Source organism: Cervus elaphus, chromosome 19 (assembly GCF_910594005.1).
Source record: "Cervus elaphus chromosome 19, mCerEla1.1, whole genome shotgun sequence".
Taxonomy (NCBI): domain Eukaryota; kingdom Metazoa; phylum Chordata; class Mammalia; order Artiodactyla; family Cervidae; genus Cervus; species Cervus elaphus.
The window spans coordinates 44,252,980-44,266,575 of record NC_057833.1 but is presented as its reverse complement, the minus strand read 5'-3'; the positions used below and the strand labels follow the sequence as shown (position 1 = coordinate 44,266,575).

The window sequence follows — 13,596 nt, the reverse complement described above, 5'->3', positions numbered from 1 at the left end:
GAGCCCGCATTGGACGGTCACATGGGGCTACACGAGTCTGTGTTACCGTTGTCTGCCTCCAGCAGTAGACTTTGGTGATGGGCAGCCACCTTGGCAGACATCTGTACTCAGGCTCTATCACATGTTAGTATTTTTAGTCTTCACCCCTGCTGAAGATGCTGATTGCTTATTTCTTGGGACAGGAAGTTCCCTCCCGCTGTAGGCAGCATTGTTAGAAAATTCTACCAGATAGATGAGTTTCCCATTTATAGATTAGACTGATTTTTTTCCCCCATCTATACTTCTGCTTAGTGGAATTATAAAGTTAAAGTTTATTTCTCCTTTACCAGGACAACTCATCACATATTTAAAGGTATATCTCATGGTCTTCTTGAATTTTCCATTCTCCAGGATAAGCAATTTGCCCTTCTCCTCCTCCACTGTGTTTTGGCTAGGACCTTTATTCGCTTCTTCCAAAGTTATTATCTCAGCTTGTAATTATATGTTCATTAGAGTGTGTGATTATTTGATTAGTGTGGGAGTTGTTTGTGCTGCTTATCAGATATTTCTGTCTCTCTGCTTTCCTTGAATGAGGTAGAACTGCAGTTTCTTCTCTGCGGTTGGGTGGGACTAGTTTTGGCCAACGATGTGTGAATGAAAGTGATAGACGTCATTTCCAGGCCAAAGCATGTAGCTGCTGGAAAGAGATCTTCCAGGGCTTCCTTTTCCTCCAGTAGAGAGTCTGTGAAGTTCTAGATGAGGGTTACTCTGTCTGGATCCTGAATAAAAGGAAGAAGAGCCCCAGCCAGCAACTCTTGCTGGTCACATGGCATGAATGAAAAATAAGACTCTGCAGTTTGACATCTGAGTTTTAGGTTCATCATAATCTTGTCTCTCCTGATCGAAGCAATTGTATCTGGCTTTCTCACTCCATGATAAGGATCATGCAGTGGGGACTGTGGGTTTCTCTTGAGTCTTCAGTATCTGACAGAGTACTAGCCCAGAGGAGGCACCAATACCTGTGGGTCACATGCATGAATAAATCAAATCTGAGTTTTGAATCCTACTTCCATCCTTGAAATTTACTGGACTTGGTTTCCTTCACTATTCCTCCTCTGAAATAAGAGACTCTACCCCTGCCTATCAAACCCAGCTTTCCAGTTTCAGAGTCATAAAGTAGTTTGCATATACATCCCCAAATGAGGAAGGAATGCAGGCCAGACTCAGCTGTCACAGGCAGAGACAAAGGAGGATTTGTTGTTGTTGTCATTGTCATTGCTCAGTCACTGAGTTGTGTCTGACCCTTTGTGACCCCTGGACTGCAGCACGCCAGACTTCCCTGTCTTTCATCATCTCCCAGAGCTTGCTGAAACTCATGTCCATTGAGTCGGTGATGCCATCCAACCATCTCTGTTGTACCCTTCTCCCCTTGCCTTCAGTCTACGAGGGAGGATACATTTAACTTAATGCTGAACATCTCCATTAGAAGTTTCTTGCTTTTGAAGATCAGGAGAGAGGAAGTATGATCATTGCTGATATATTTCTGTATCCTTGTGTAGCTTTATGATACCATATTGGCATCACTCTTGCTTTTCACTTGCTGCTGTTTTTACCTTTCAAGAATGAGTCTCCTTAAATGATCACTCCTTTTGTAAATTAAAACCTAGCGTTCCTGCCCTGTTGTAGCTGTGGGAGGCTGCTAGGTGGCGCTAATGAGACGCTCTCCTTTGAGTCTTGCCAGTAAGTCTTGCTTGGTGGAAACTATGAGGTATTTTAACTATCCCAAGAAGTTAAAAGGAGGAAAAGGGCAAGACTTATTAGATGGGAAAAATACATTGATAATGTGGGCATATCTCCAGAAGCCTCTGTTTATTGATTGCCATGTAAGAACCAGACCACACACTAAGTAATTTGGTGTGTATTTTATTGTTTTATCCTCCTGGCCACCGAACAAGCTTTTAGTTGCTATTCTCCCATTTCACAGAAGGGAACTGAGGCCCAGAGTGTTTAATTAGGTTGGTCCTCGATGAGTAGTACTTGAACCAGGTCTAACCCATGTTCATTCTATTCGGAATAGCTTAGTAAACTTTGCCAAAATCCACCAACTTTTAGAACTTGAATTTTAATTTTTAAGAAAGATAAGAGAGGCTTTTACTTTTTTCCCCAACCTAATCTTTGGTTTTATAGAGATGCGCTGATAATATTTCCTAGTACATTATATGGCAAATACCATGATTCTCAAGTTGTGGTTGCTGAAATAGTCAAGTTGACTGAACCAAACCATACACCCACTATGGAGTTGCCCACCCATCCCAAAGTCTGTATTAATAAAACCTTGACAGCAGGAGCTCATAGATGAGGGAGGGTGAGAGCATCTTTCATTTACTGACCCTCTTTGCCAAATACTGTGCCAAATGCATTATGTTGTTGTCTTGTTAAGGAGGGACTGTAAGTCATGAATATAGCCACTATGATTATAGGTATAGAAAGTGCTAAGGTAAGAATTCAAATCAAGGTCCTATGGGGTGTGTAGACCGTTCATTTTACAGGGCGTTTGTTCTGACAAAACCCGAAAGGGCTGGAATCCCGCTCACCCTCACAGTCTGTGCGCCGTGCTAGCCCGTGGCAGCCACCAGGGGAGGCGTCCCTGGACCAGCTTCAGTCTGGGTGCAGGGAGGAAAGGATGCTCCACTCACGTCCCTTCATCTAACATGCTTTGTAGGCCTTCACGTGCTCAGAGCCTTGAGATAGATTATCAGCTCTGTGGGATAGGAGTTGTTTGGCTAATCCTGTTTTATAGGTAGTGGAGAAAGGGAAGAATTTATGGGGAGAATGAACTAAATTCTATGTGCTTGCATGTGTGCTAAGTTGCTTTGGTCATGTCTGACTCTTTACGACCCTATGGACTGTAGCCCACCAGGCTCCTCTGTCCATGGGATTCTCCAGGCAAGGATAATGGAATAGGTTGCCATGACCTCCTCCAGGGGATCTTCCAGACCCAGGGATCAAAACTCTGTCTTTTATGTCTCCTGCATTGACAGGTGGGCTCTTTACCACTAGCGCCACCTGGGAAGTCCAGTATGTGCTTAGATATTTCATATCCACTCTAGAAGTGTAGTTTTCTTTGTTCATTTTGAATAGATGAGGAATTGGAAGCTCAGAGAATTTAAATAATTTGTCAGCCTTACTTAAGTAGTAAATGACAAACCCAGGATTCAAACTCAAGCCTATCTTGCTCTAATTCCAATGTTTTTGCAGACATTAGTCTTAAGATGGAAAAAGATCAAGAAAGACTTCTTTGAGGAAGCATCTTTCAAATCAGAACTATTGCTATATGTAGCCAATAGGTTATTACCATCCATGATTTAATCAGTTCTCTAAAAGGTTTAAACAAAATCACATGCAGTTGGGGGCTTTGCTGTCAGTCAGTGGTTAAGACTGTGTCTGCACTTCCAGTATAGGGGGTTTGAGTTCGATTCCTGGTCAGGGAACCAAGATCCCACATTTTTAGCCATCCCGCAACATAGCTAAAATTATATAAAAAAGAAAAATTGTATGCAGTTGTCTCAGAGTTATGCTAAATAAAACAGACTTTCTGACTTATATTAATAAAACATATAGTTGTTAATATTAGTGATCACTCAGCAGATTATTGGGAAGCCCCATTGGTGTCTTACTTCTGTATTTCCTGTGTTTCATAGTGTATTTATTTGGGAAAAATGAGTAGCTTCTTGTAAGACTGATCAGGTGCATTCTTCCTTCTGATAAATGTGGATGATCAGGCATGATCTGCTACCTGTCAAGGTCACACTAAAGCTTTGACCAACAGAGGTGCAAAGCTGACATTTTGCCTTGAGACCTCTGCTACTTCCCTTCCCAGCCATTTTGCATTCATGTCAAGTCGGGTATTGTCATAGGGAGAATGGTGTGCATGTACCACCCTGACCTTCACAATCACTGTGGGAGTAAGACAGTCCTGTTATCCTGTCCCTCGGGCTCTGTGACCTTGAATGAGTTATTTCTCCTTTCTGAACTTGGACGTGTTTCACATATAAAGTGAGGGACATCGTATAGATCATTTCTATCTGTGAATAAAGAAAATGCAAAAACTTTTCTCATATTGAAGTCATTAAAAATCCCAAAGATTGGTGACTTTTTAAGAGGGTGGCCATGCCCACTTCTCAGAATGCAGCTCAGACAATCAAGCTTGACAAAAATACTTCAAGCATAAATTATTATATTCTTACAAGAAGGTTTTATATGGTTTATTAATAGCTGAGGAGACTGCTCCCCTAGAGAATGTATCAGAGTCATAAAAGGACTTTGTCAAATTTATCCCATTCTGTACCCTTCCTACTATTAAGGATCAGTGCCATAAAGGCACTGTTATTGATATTTCACATAAGTTGAGGTGAAAAGGTAATAGTTTTTTTTATGAAACAGTGAATATTATTGAGATATTCAGGTCTTTTTTATCTACATAGAAATCTTTTTTATATACATAATCAAAGATATAGAGAGAGGTAAAAGGTATTCTGTAGCTTTAATTGCAAGACATAAAAGTTTTACCTCTTTGATAGATCTTTATCCCCTCACCATAGTTAGGAATTCTTTTTTTTTTTTTTTTTAAGGAATCTATACAAGTACTGGGCTTCCCTGGTAGCTCAGACAGTAAAGCGTCTGTCTGCAATGCAGGAGACCTGGGTTCGATCCCTAGGTCAGGAAGATCCCCTGGAGAAGGAAATGGCAGCCCACTCAAGTACTTTTGCCTGGAAAATCTCATGGATGGAGGAGCCTGGTAGGCCACAGTCCATGGGATCACAAAGAGTCGGACATGACTGAGTGATGTCACTTTCACTTTTACATACAAGTACTAATTTCACGCATCTGCTTACCAGTTGGGTTCTCATATATGTACGCCAGTGAAGCTGTGAGGATGGAAGAAGACAAATGATACTTAGTTCTTGTGTTCTGGTGTCAGCCATCCAGTATTATATGTTTGTGATAGAAGTTAATAATTTGAATTCAACAGAATGAGATAAAGTTTTATTCACTGAAATATAAGGGAGTCTGAGACAGAGTTCCATTTTTCACTTGATGTTATAAAGCAAAGAACTTAAGAGGATGACAGGAACTCAGTCGTTAAACTTTGGGACCCAGTACCTAAAACGGTAATATCAAGGTCCTCTTAAGTAGAAACTATGAAATAAGTTGAAATCAATTACGGGAGGGGAAGCTGGGGGCCAGTTTTACTTTGTTTTTAAGAGCAAACATATGCCAATGCTTCCCTGAAAAGAAGAGACCCACCCAGGGGAATAAGCTCTTTCTCCATCCCTCTTTTTCTCTGCTGCTAACAAGCTCAGTGATATGTGTTCAGTCTGTCTTTTGTTCTCACTCACGGTTTTGGATAATTTACTAATAGCTACACAGTCAGAGACACTTGATATCACAAAAATATCCTGTAATTATACAAAAATCCTTGGATCAGTTCAGAGATGGCATTTGTTGAAATTAATGCCTACAGCCAAAGTGTACAGTAGAATTTTTTTTTCCCTCTCAGCCCCTGGCTGTGTTTTCGTTGCCTGGCAACCCATCTGGGATGATAGCTGATGTCAGCTGATTTTCACTTATACTTAGCCCAGGAAAGTTTTCAAGGAGGGCATTTGAGTTTGTATAGTGCTGGGGAAGGCTCCAATTTGTGCTACCAAATAATTTGTACAACTGCAGACTAATGGGCTGAGGCAGGCTAAATGTAAATGTGGAGGTCTCGGGGGATCAGCTTCCGGAACAGGGTGGCCTTTGGGACTTTGTTTCTGACTCCTAAGAGCTTAGCAGATGAGCTTCAGCTGTGTTCTCGCTGCTGCTCAAGTTCTCACTTCCCTTTTTAAAGAAATAAGGAATGTTCAACATTATTCTAACTCCTGAATATCCAAATTTAGGCAAATACATTATACGGCTATTCTGAAAGAAGGGTCAACATTTTAGGTACGTAAGCAACAATTGGGAGGAAAACGGAATATTCTAGTGTACACACTAACAAGCTGGCTAAAAACTCAACATTCTAAAAACGAAGATCATGGCATCCGGTCCCATCACTTCATGGCAAACAGATGGGGAACAGTGGAAACAGGGACAGACTTTATTGTCCTGGGCTCCAGAATCACTAGTGACTTGATGGACGGTGACTGTAGCCATGAAATTAAAAGATGCTTGCTCCTTGGAAGAACAGAAATGACAAGCTTAGACAGCGTATTAAATAGCAGAGACATTACTTTGCCTACAAAGGTCTGTATTGCCAAAGCTATGGTTTCTCCAGTAGTCATAGATGGGTGTGAAGGCTGAACAATAAAAAGGGCTGAGCACAGAAAAACTGATGTTTTTGAACTGTGGTGCTGGAGAAGACTCTTGAGAGTACCTTGGACAGCAAGGAGATCAAACCAGTCAATCCTAAAGGAAATCAACCCTGAATGTTCATTGGAAGGACGGGTGCTGAAGCTCCAATACTTTGGCCACCTGATGTGAAGAGCCAACTCATTGGAAAAGACCCTGATGCTGGGAAAGATTGAAGGCAGATGATAGTGGATGAGAGGATTGGATGGCATCATAAACTCAATGGACACGAGTTTGAGCAAACTCCAGGAGATGGTGAAGGGCAGAGAAGCCTGGCATGCTGCAGTCCATGGGGTCGCCAAGAGTTGGAGACCACTGAGTGACTGAACACCACCACCACTACGTGAAAATGTGTTAGAACTTCTTTAATCCGGAGGAGGGCAGAAGGCAATTTTATCTTGTTTTCCTCACCTGTAACTATTGGAACAAAATTGTGGCAGTCCAAGTAAAGTTCAGGGATGGGTTTGTAAACAAATTATCCCCCGCCCATTACTGCACATGTTATTCTGGTTGTGTATACAGATCCTGGCCAGTGCACTCGGAGCCAGCCGGCTCCTACCTAGGACAAAAGGATGTATAGAATTTTGTGCAGTATCCATATAACAATGCTACTAATCAATTCAGATCTTCTTACTAATTGCTGTAACCAAGCAGGACCCCATGGGGCCTTCCCCCATATCCTTAGCTTTATCTCCTCTCTGAAGTACCTAGATAATAGTACTTGATGCACATTTGCAAATGTATAAAACCTCTCCCCCTCCAACAAATGGGAAGCGTTAACCACTTAATCACCAGGAACACACATAACCCCGGGCCTTCTGGAACCGAAGGACTGATAAAGTCAACCCCTCATCATCATTGTTCCCTCATCATCAGCCAATCAGAGAATTGTGCACAAGCTGACCACATGTCCTGCGACACCCCCCTCCAACCTCCCAACCCCTGTCCTTCACCTGGCTTATTAACACACTTTGCTGAAAACTTTCCGGGAGCTTCTGGCTTCTTATGGCATAAGCCACCTTGTCTCTAGGCAGGGCCCTGCAGTAAACCTTTCTCTCCTCTAGACTCCGACATTTTATTTTCTTTGGCTTCATTGTGCTTCAGGCACATGAACTTGCAGTAACATTACAACCCAGCATGTCATGGTTTTCCCCTTGTATATTTGTGGCACTCCAAATGCTAGAGTGAAACAATATATGAAATAATGAGTAAATCATTTCAACATCAAATGTTTCTTTTTAATTTTTTTAAAACTGGAGGATAATTGCTTTACAGTGTTGAAATGTTTCCTTTTGAAAGTATCTGTACCTCCATGTGAATCTGTAAAATAGTACAAATGATTTTCAGCACCTACCTGGGATTCTGAAAGTTCAATCCTATCTTTTTTGAGCTACTGCTAAAACTTGGGGTGGTAGTAGTTATTACTAGGTCAAGGTGAGATGAATACTGAAATATGATAAGTGAGATAAGCATCTTTATCTTGGTGTTTATGATAACTTTCAACTATGGTAGCTGTCTGACTTAAAAACCACTCTTAAAAGGAAAATAAATTGTTCAGTGCTGATTGGTAGTGAAGGCTGCTTGGGTTGGTATGTAGTGTTTTAGATTGGGTTCCTCATGAAGTAGCCCCTGAGATGGAGTCAGAATATTTATAAAGAAGCACCCTGGGGACCTGCACCTGTGGAAGGGAGGGAGAAGAAGCAGGATCAGGTGGAGGGTGAAGTCAGGTGTCCTTGCAGGTACAGTGACAGCCTCAATTGATCCCACTGGGGACTCTGGATTCCAGTGACTGGTTAGAGTATCTGGTACTGGGGCACTTCCATTCTGATTGCTTGCAGCGTGTGTACCTATCACCCTAACCCCAACCACGGGATGTGATCTTGGTTGAGGTGGCTCTTTGCAGTAAGACTGCACAGACTTAAGGGATTGCACTGACAGGCCCAGCACCTGAAACAAGAAATCCTTTATTGAAGAGGGATCCGGTGGCCATATCACAGCGCAGAGAGTGTGCACAGTCTAAAAAAGTCAAGCACACTGAAGGCTCTCTGATGAATTGTTGCCTCTTTAATGTTGGATAACTTATTGACTGCTTTAAAAAGAAAGTGATCCTTTACTATTTGTTGTTTGGAAAATAGGATTTTAAAGATGAAAAGAGCACATTTTTGTCAATGAATGTCAAATTCTGAAATGCAGTGATGACAGACACATATACATAGTTTATCTATTTGCATTGGGATTGCCTTATGAATAAAAAACTGCAATTAAAAGTAACTGCAATGACTAATGGAATGATAGTGGGAAGTCATTCTTTTTGATCTTTCAGGAAAAGATATTAAATAAGTCATGGAGTGATGCTGATAGTTTGTCAGATAATGAAGCACAGGTAAATACATAATAAAAAGACAGGAGTCAGGGAAAGTAAATTTCTATTAATATGTTTTTCATGGAACAGTCATTTCTGTCTTGCCTTTGGATAAGTACTTCATATCTAAGCCTGCTAATTTCCTCAATTTTCTCCTTTGTCATTCCGTCACAGCTTGAGTTGTGTGCTCACTGAGTACAGACCTCTATTCCTGCTTAATACATATTTGAGACATGGTTCTTACTCTCAAAGAATCATCCCCTAAAATCACATTTGTTGTTTCACTACCAATCTCATTAGAAAAATATACAATTTGGGAAGATATTAAGTTCATGGTGCAGGAGATAAGTTTTTAGATTAATTTTTTTCTTAAAAGCCCCAGTGTTTTCATTGGCAATAAATATTTCAGTTGTTTTTGTGAAGACAGTCTCAATTTGTTCAGTTTTTGAGAAAATGTCTATCATATACTAAAGTCTAAATACCCATAGTTTTTCTGTAGTTCTTTAAATTAAAAGTGACAGTCCATGAATAAAGCAGCTAATTTAACCTCCAACTCAAACATGTGGGCTTTTCTTGAAGCACTTTTGTATTGATATTTAGTATGAGACAGGAATGTTTGCAATTTCATCATACAGAAAGGTGGTTTGAAATTTGGGACTGAAGAAAATGAATCCAATTTCCTTTTCTATTAAGGATTTTAAGTGAAACTGGATTATTAATTTTTTAATGCTAGTGCATGCCAACAATAAAGAATCCAATGACTTAATACAGTTGGTGCCACGGTCTCAACTAATGCTAAGGCACCAGCAATTTTGCCCTCCTTTACTTTTGTACCATCAACTATCAGCTCAAGTGTCAACACAGTGAAAAATGTCAATAATGTACTAGTATTATTTTGAAGAGTCATGACCTCACTGCCCCCTGAAAGTATCCCACTTTCAGTGTCCACAGCTCCTCTTGCATAGAGGAATGTTTTAGCAGGAAGGCCTGGGGAGGGGTGACTGCTTTGGCAAGAAATGAAAGAGCCAGGCTTTATGTGATGACAGCAGAGATGGAGGACAGGGAGGGAATGAGAAATGTTGCAGAGGTTATACAGATAAGATTTGGCAGTAGAAAGGCAAGTAAGAGTTGAAATTTACTGAGGTTTTCAGCCTGAGCGACTGATTGGATGGCAATGCCAGTAACCAAGGTGATTAGGGAAGAGGAGCCCTGGTTTATGATGGAAAATGATACTGCTTTCACTGTGAGAGAAGAATCTGCATAATTCTCCCATCTTTTGGAAAAGGATGGGTTCTAACACCGATAAAACTGAACAAAGTACTCTTGGCTAGGCCCATGTAGCAGCCTAAGATGTGGTTTTGTATTAATAACAAATAATGGTTCTTGGAAGCTCAGCATATCCTGTATTGATGCATAAGAGTCTTGTGCCTGTGCTCCCTATAACCGTGTTTTCTCTTTCTGTTTCTAGGAATGGTGCAAAAGCTGGACCAAAAACTGCCAGTGGCCAATGAGTACCTGCTGCTTTCTGGAGGAGTCCGAGAAGGCGTGGTAGACCTGGATTTAGATGAGCTTAATGTCTATGCCCGAGGGACCGACTATGATATGGACTTCACTCTCCTGGTGCCAGCCCTTAAGCTGCATGACCGTAATCAGCCTGTGACACTGGATATGCGCCACTCAGCCTTATGTCACTCTTGGCTGAGCCTTCGGCTCTTCGACGAGGGGACGATAAGTAAATGGAAAGACTGCTGCACCATCGTAGATCACATCAACGGTGCCACCAACTACTTTTTCTCTCCAACCAAAGTGGCCGACTGGTTCTATGACTCCATCAGCATTGTCCTCTCAGAGATACAGAAGAAACCCCAGAGAGGGATGCCAAAGGTGGAAAAAGTGGAAAAGAATGGGACCATCATCTCCATCATTCTGGGTGTGGGGAGCAGCCGCATGTTGTACGATATTGTCCCAGTGGTCTCCTTCAAAGGTTGGCCGGCAGTGGCCCAGAGCTGGCTCATGGAGAACCACTTTTGGGATGGGAAGATCACTGAGGAAGAAGTCATCAGTGGGTTTTACCTGGTACCAGCTTGCTCCTACAAGGGAAAGAAGGACAATGAGTGGCGGCTGTCCTTTGCCAGGAGTGAGGTGCAGTTGAAGAAGTGTATCTCCAGCAGCCTCATGCAGGCGTACCAGGCCTGCAAAGCCATCATCATTAAACTCCTGTCCCGGCCCAAGGCCATCAGCCCCTACCACCTGCGGAGCATGATGCTCTGGGCCTGCGACAGACTTCCCGCCAACTACTTGGCCCAAGAAGACTATGCAGCCCACTTTTTGCTGGGCCTCATCGATGACCTGCAACACTGTCTGGTCAACAAGATGTGTCCCAATTACTTCATCCCTCAGTGCAACATGCTGGAGCACCTGTCTGAGGAGACAGTCATGCTCCACGCGCGGAAGCTCTCCTCCGTCCGCTCAGACCCAGCAGAGCACTTGCGCACCGCCATCGAGCATGTCAAGGCAGCCAACCGGCTGACGCTGGAGCTCCAAAGGCGAGGGAGCACCACCAGCATCCCCTCCCCGCAGTCGGATGGCGGGGACCCCAACCAGCCCGATGACCGTCTGGCCAAAAAACTGCAGCAGCTAGTGACTGAGAATCCGGGGAAGTCCATCTCCGTCTTCATTAACCCTGATGATGTCACAAGGCCCCATTTCAGAATTGACGACAAATTTTTCTGAGCATTTTTGCTGCCTTTTTTTTTTTTTTTTTGCTCTGGTTCTGAAACTCTCATAATATGTAGTGTGGTTTGTCTTTCTGGTTTTTTTTTTTTTATATCCAGCCTAGATCGGATCTGTTAAGAACACATCTTAAGTTTCCTGGTTCTGCAGGAAGGTGCAGACTTTGAAACAGTATATTACTATTTCATATTCTGCCTCTGATTTTGCTGTTTACTTTTTGTAGTTATTGTTTTGTTTTGGTGTTTGTTTGTTTTTTTTAAGGAGAACTTGAGCCATAGATGAAATGCCCATGAATTATCTCCCTTCTTTCTGTTTCATACTTTGTGAAAAATTAATGGGAGTGGGGAATCTCTCTTCCTGATACTTCAGGATTCTATGTTTGGTGTTGCTTTTCTTTGTCTTTATTTTTTTTAATGAGTGCTCATCACTACAGATATTTGAAAATCATCTGAATCTGGAAACTACCTGGTACGTCAGCTGGACTTGTTGATACTTTTTTCGACCAGTGGCCAGGGTAATTTCTCCCTCTCTGCCAAACAATGTAGACTTTGAAAGTGATAATGCTACAAATTATGTTTGGAGCAACTTCATTGAATGTAATTGTCCTCAAATCGGAACTTTGGATGGTTTGGAAGGGTGTCTTTGACAACTTTCCAAGTAGAATTAAGGTTTCCAAATGGTAGTTTTAGTGTGTGTAATTATTTGAAGCCTTATTTAAATCCTATTAATGAACATACCATTATAATTGTTATTTGCACTAATGAAATCTTTGCCATTGTCAGAGTTCCAATGTGTGTGTTTCAATATAAATTGACATCTACTGTTGAAATGCTATCATTTCTTCATTTAGCTCATTTCTCTTAATCAATAGAATGATTCTTTGTGTTTGTTTAGTTCTCCTTTATGTGGGTTCCTATTTGGTCCTCTTTGAATTTCCTGGTTCCTATCTTACCAAGACAAGTTTTTCAAGCTTTATACCTGCTGAGTGACTTTATTTGAACTTGGGGAAAATGTATGATTGATAAAGTAGTTGTCTTTGTATGTATAGTTGATCCTTGAACAACACAGGTTTCAACTGTGTGGATTCACTTATATGCAGATTTTTTTTTTTTTCACTAAATGTGTTAGTTGAATGTATGGGTTTGGAACCATGAATAGAAGGTCCACCATAAAGTTATATATGGATATTCAACCTCATAAGGTCAGTGTTCCTAACCCCCACGTTATTCAAGGGTCAACCCTATTTCTTTTGACATTATAGGGTTAAGCTTTTTTGTAGAGTCTCTTTGGTTCTTCTGAGAGTTTTGAGAAAAACTAGAAGGAAAAATGACATTAATCCCCAAATAGAAGATACCATGCCAGTTCAAAAGCAGGTTTTGCCATAGAGCAGGAACCAGGAAATAACTGGGTGGAAGCCTTGGTGTAGAGGTGTCCTGTCTTCAAGAATGAAATTACTTGCCAGGTTTAGGTGCTGCAAGGCATTGGCTCCCTGTTTTGGTATGGACTCATTTCAGACTGTAGTGTCTGGGGGCCAGGGGCCAGCCGATCTCTCAAAGGAGTACTGTGCTGTCTACTGTTGGAAAGGTCAAGCAACACTTTGATCTTGAATGTCCAGTCTCATGGGGTGGATTTTGGCCAATTGAAATCAGGCATATGCAGTCTTGGTTTTTGCATGGGAATTATTGTAATGCTTATGAATGAAAATGAAATCATTCAACCATCTTAAACAAAAGTAATAATAAAAGAAACATACTGGCCTTGGAGTTTCGTTGTTATTTGTTAGTTTGTAATCTGGAAACTGTTTTCTTATTAGTAATACCAGAAGTAATTTTCAGTAGATCTAGCCCTGGGATTGCTGTTGTCTTTCAGGCCAGATGTCTCTATGTAGTGAAAATCCAATATCCAGTCTTCCCTATCTCCAATTTTCCTGCTGGTATCTACCTATCCTCCACGTAATCTATGTCCTTCTTGGGAAATAGCTTCATCCCCAGCTCTGGACATGCACCCTGATTGGTGTAGGCCAATCAAGATAGCCATTTCCCTGACCACAGTCATTAGTTAGGGATTGGGCATATAATGCCATCTGTTCCATTCGGGGACATGCTTGGGATTCTAGCCTTGGATGCTGGGGC

The 13,596-nt window shown here is 41.6% G+C and overlaps 1 protein-coding gene across 1 annotated transcript in view; it reads left to right on the top strand.

Annotated features, from left to right (window-relative positions):
• MB21D2 (Mab-21 domain containing 2) overlaps positions 1-13,221 on the top strand; it is a 116,557-nt gene extending 103,336 nt beyond the window's left edge. The window contains exon 2 of the mRNA XM_043874204.1: positions 10,200-13,221. Within this exon, the coding sequence (XP_043730139.1) occupies positions 10,200-11,464 (1,265 nt within the window). The 3' untranslated portion in view covers positions 11,465-13,221. The remainder of the gene's footprint in view (positions 1-10,199) is intronic.
• The last annotated feature ends 375 nt before the right edge of the window (positions 13,222-13,596 follow it).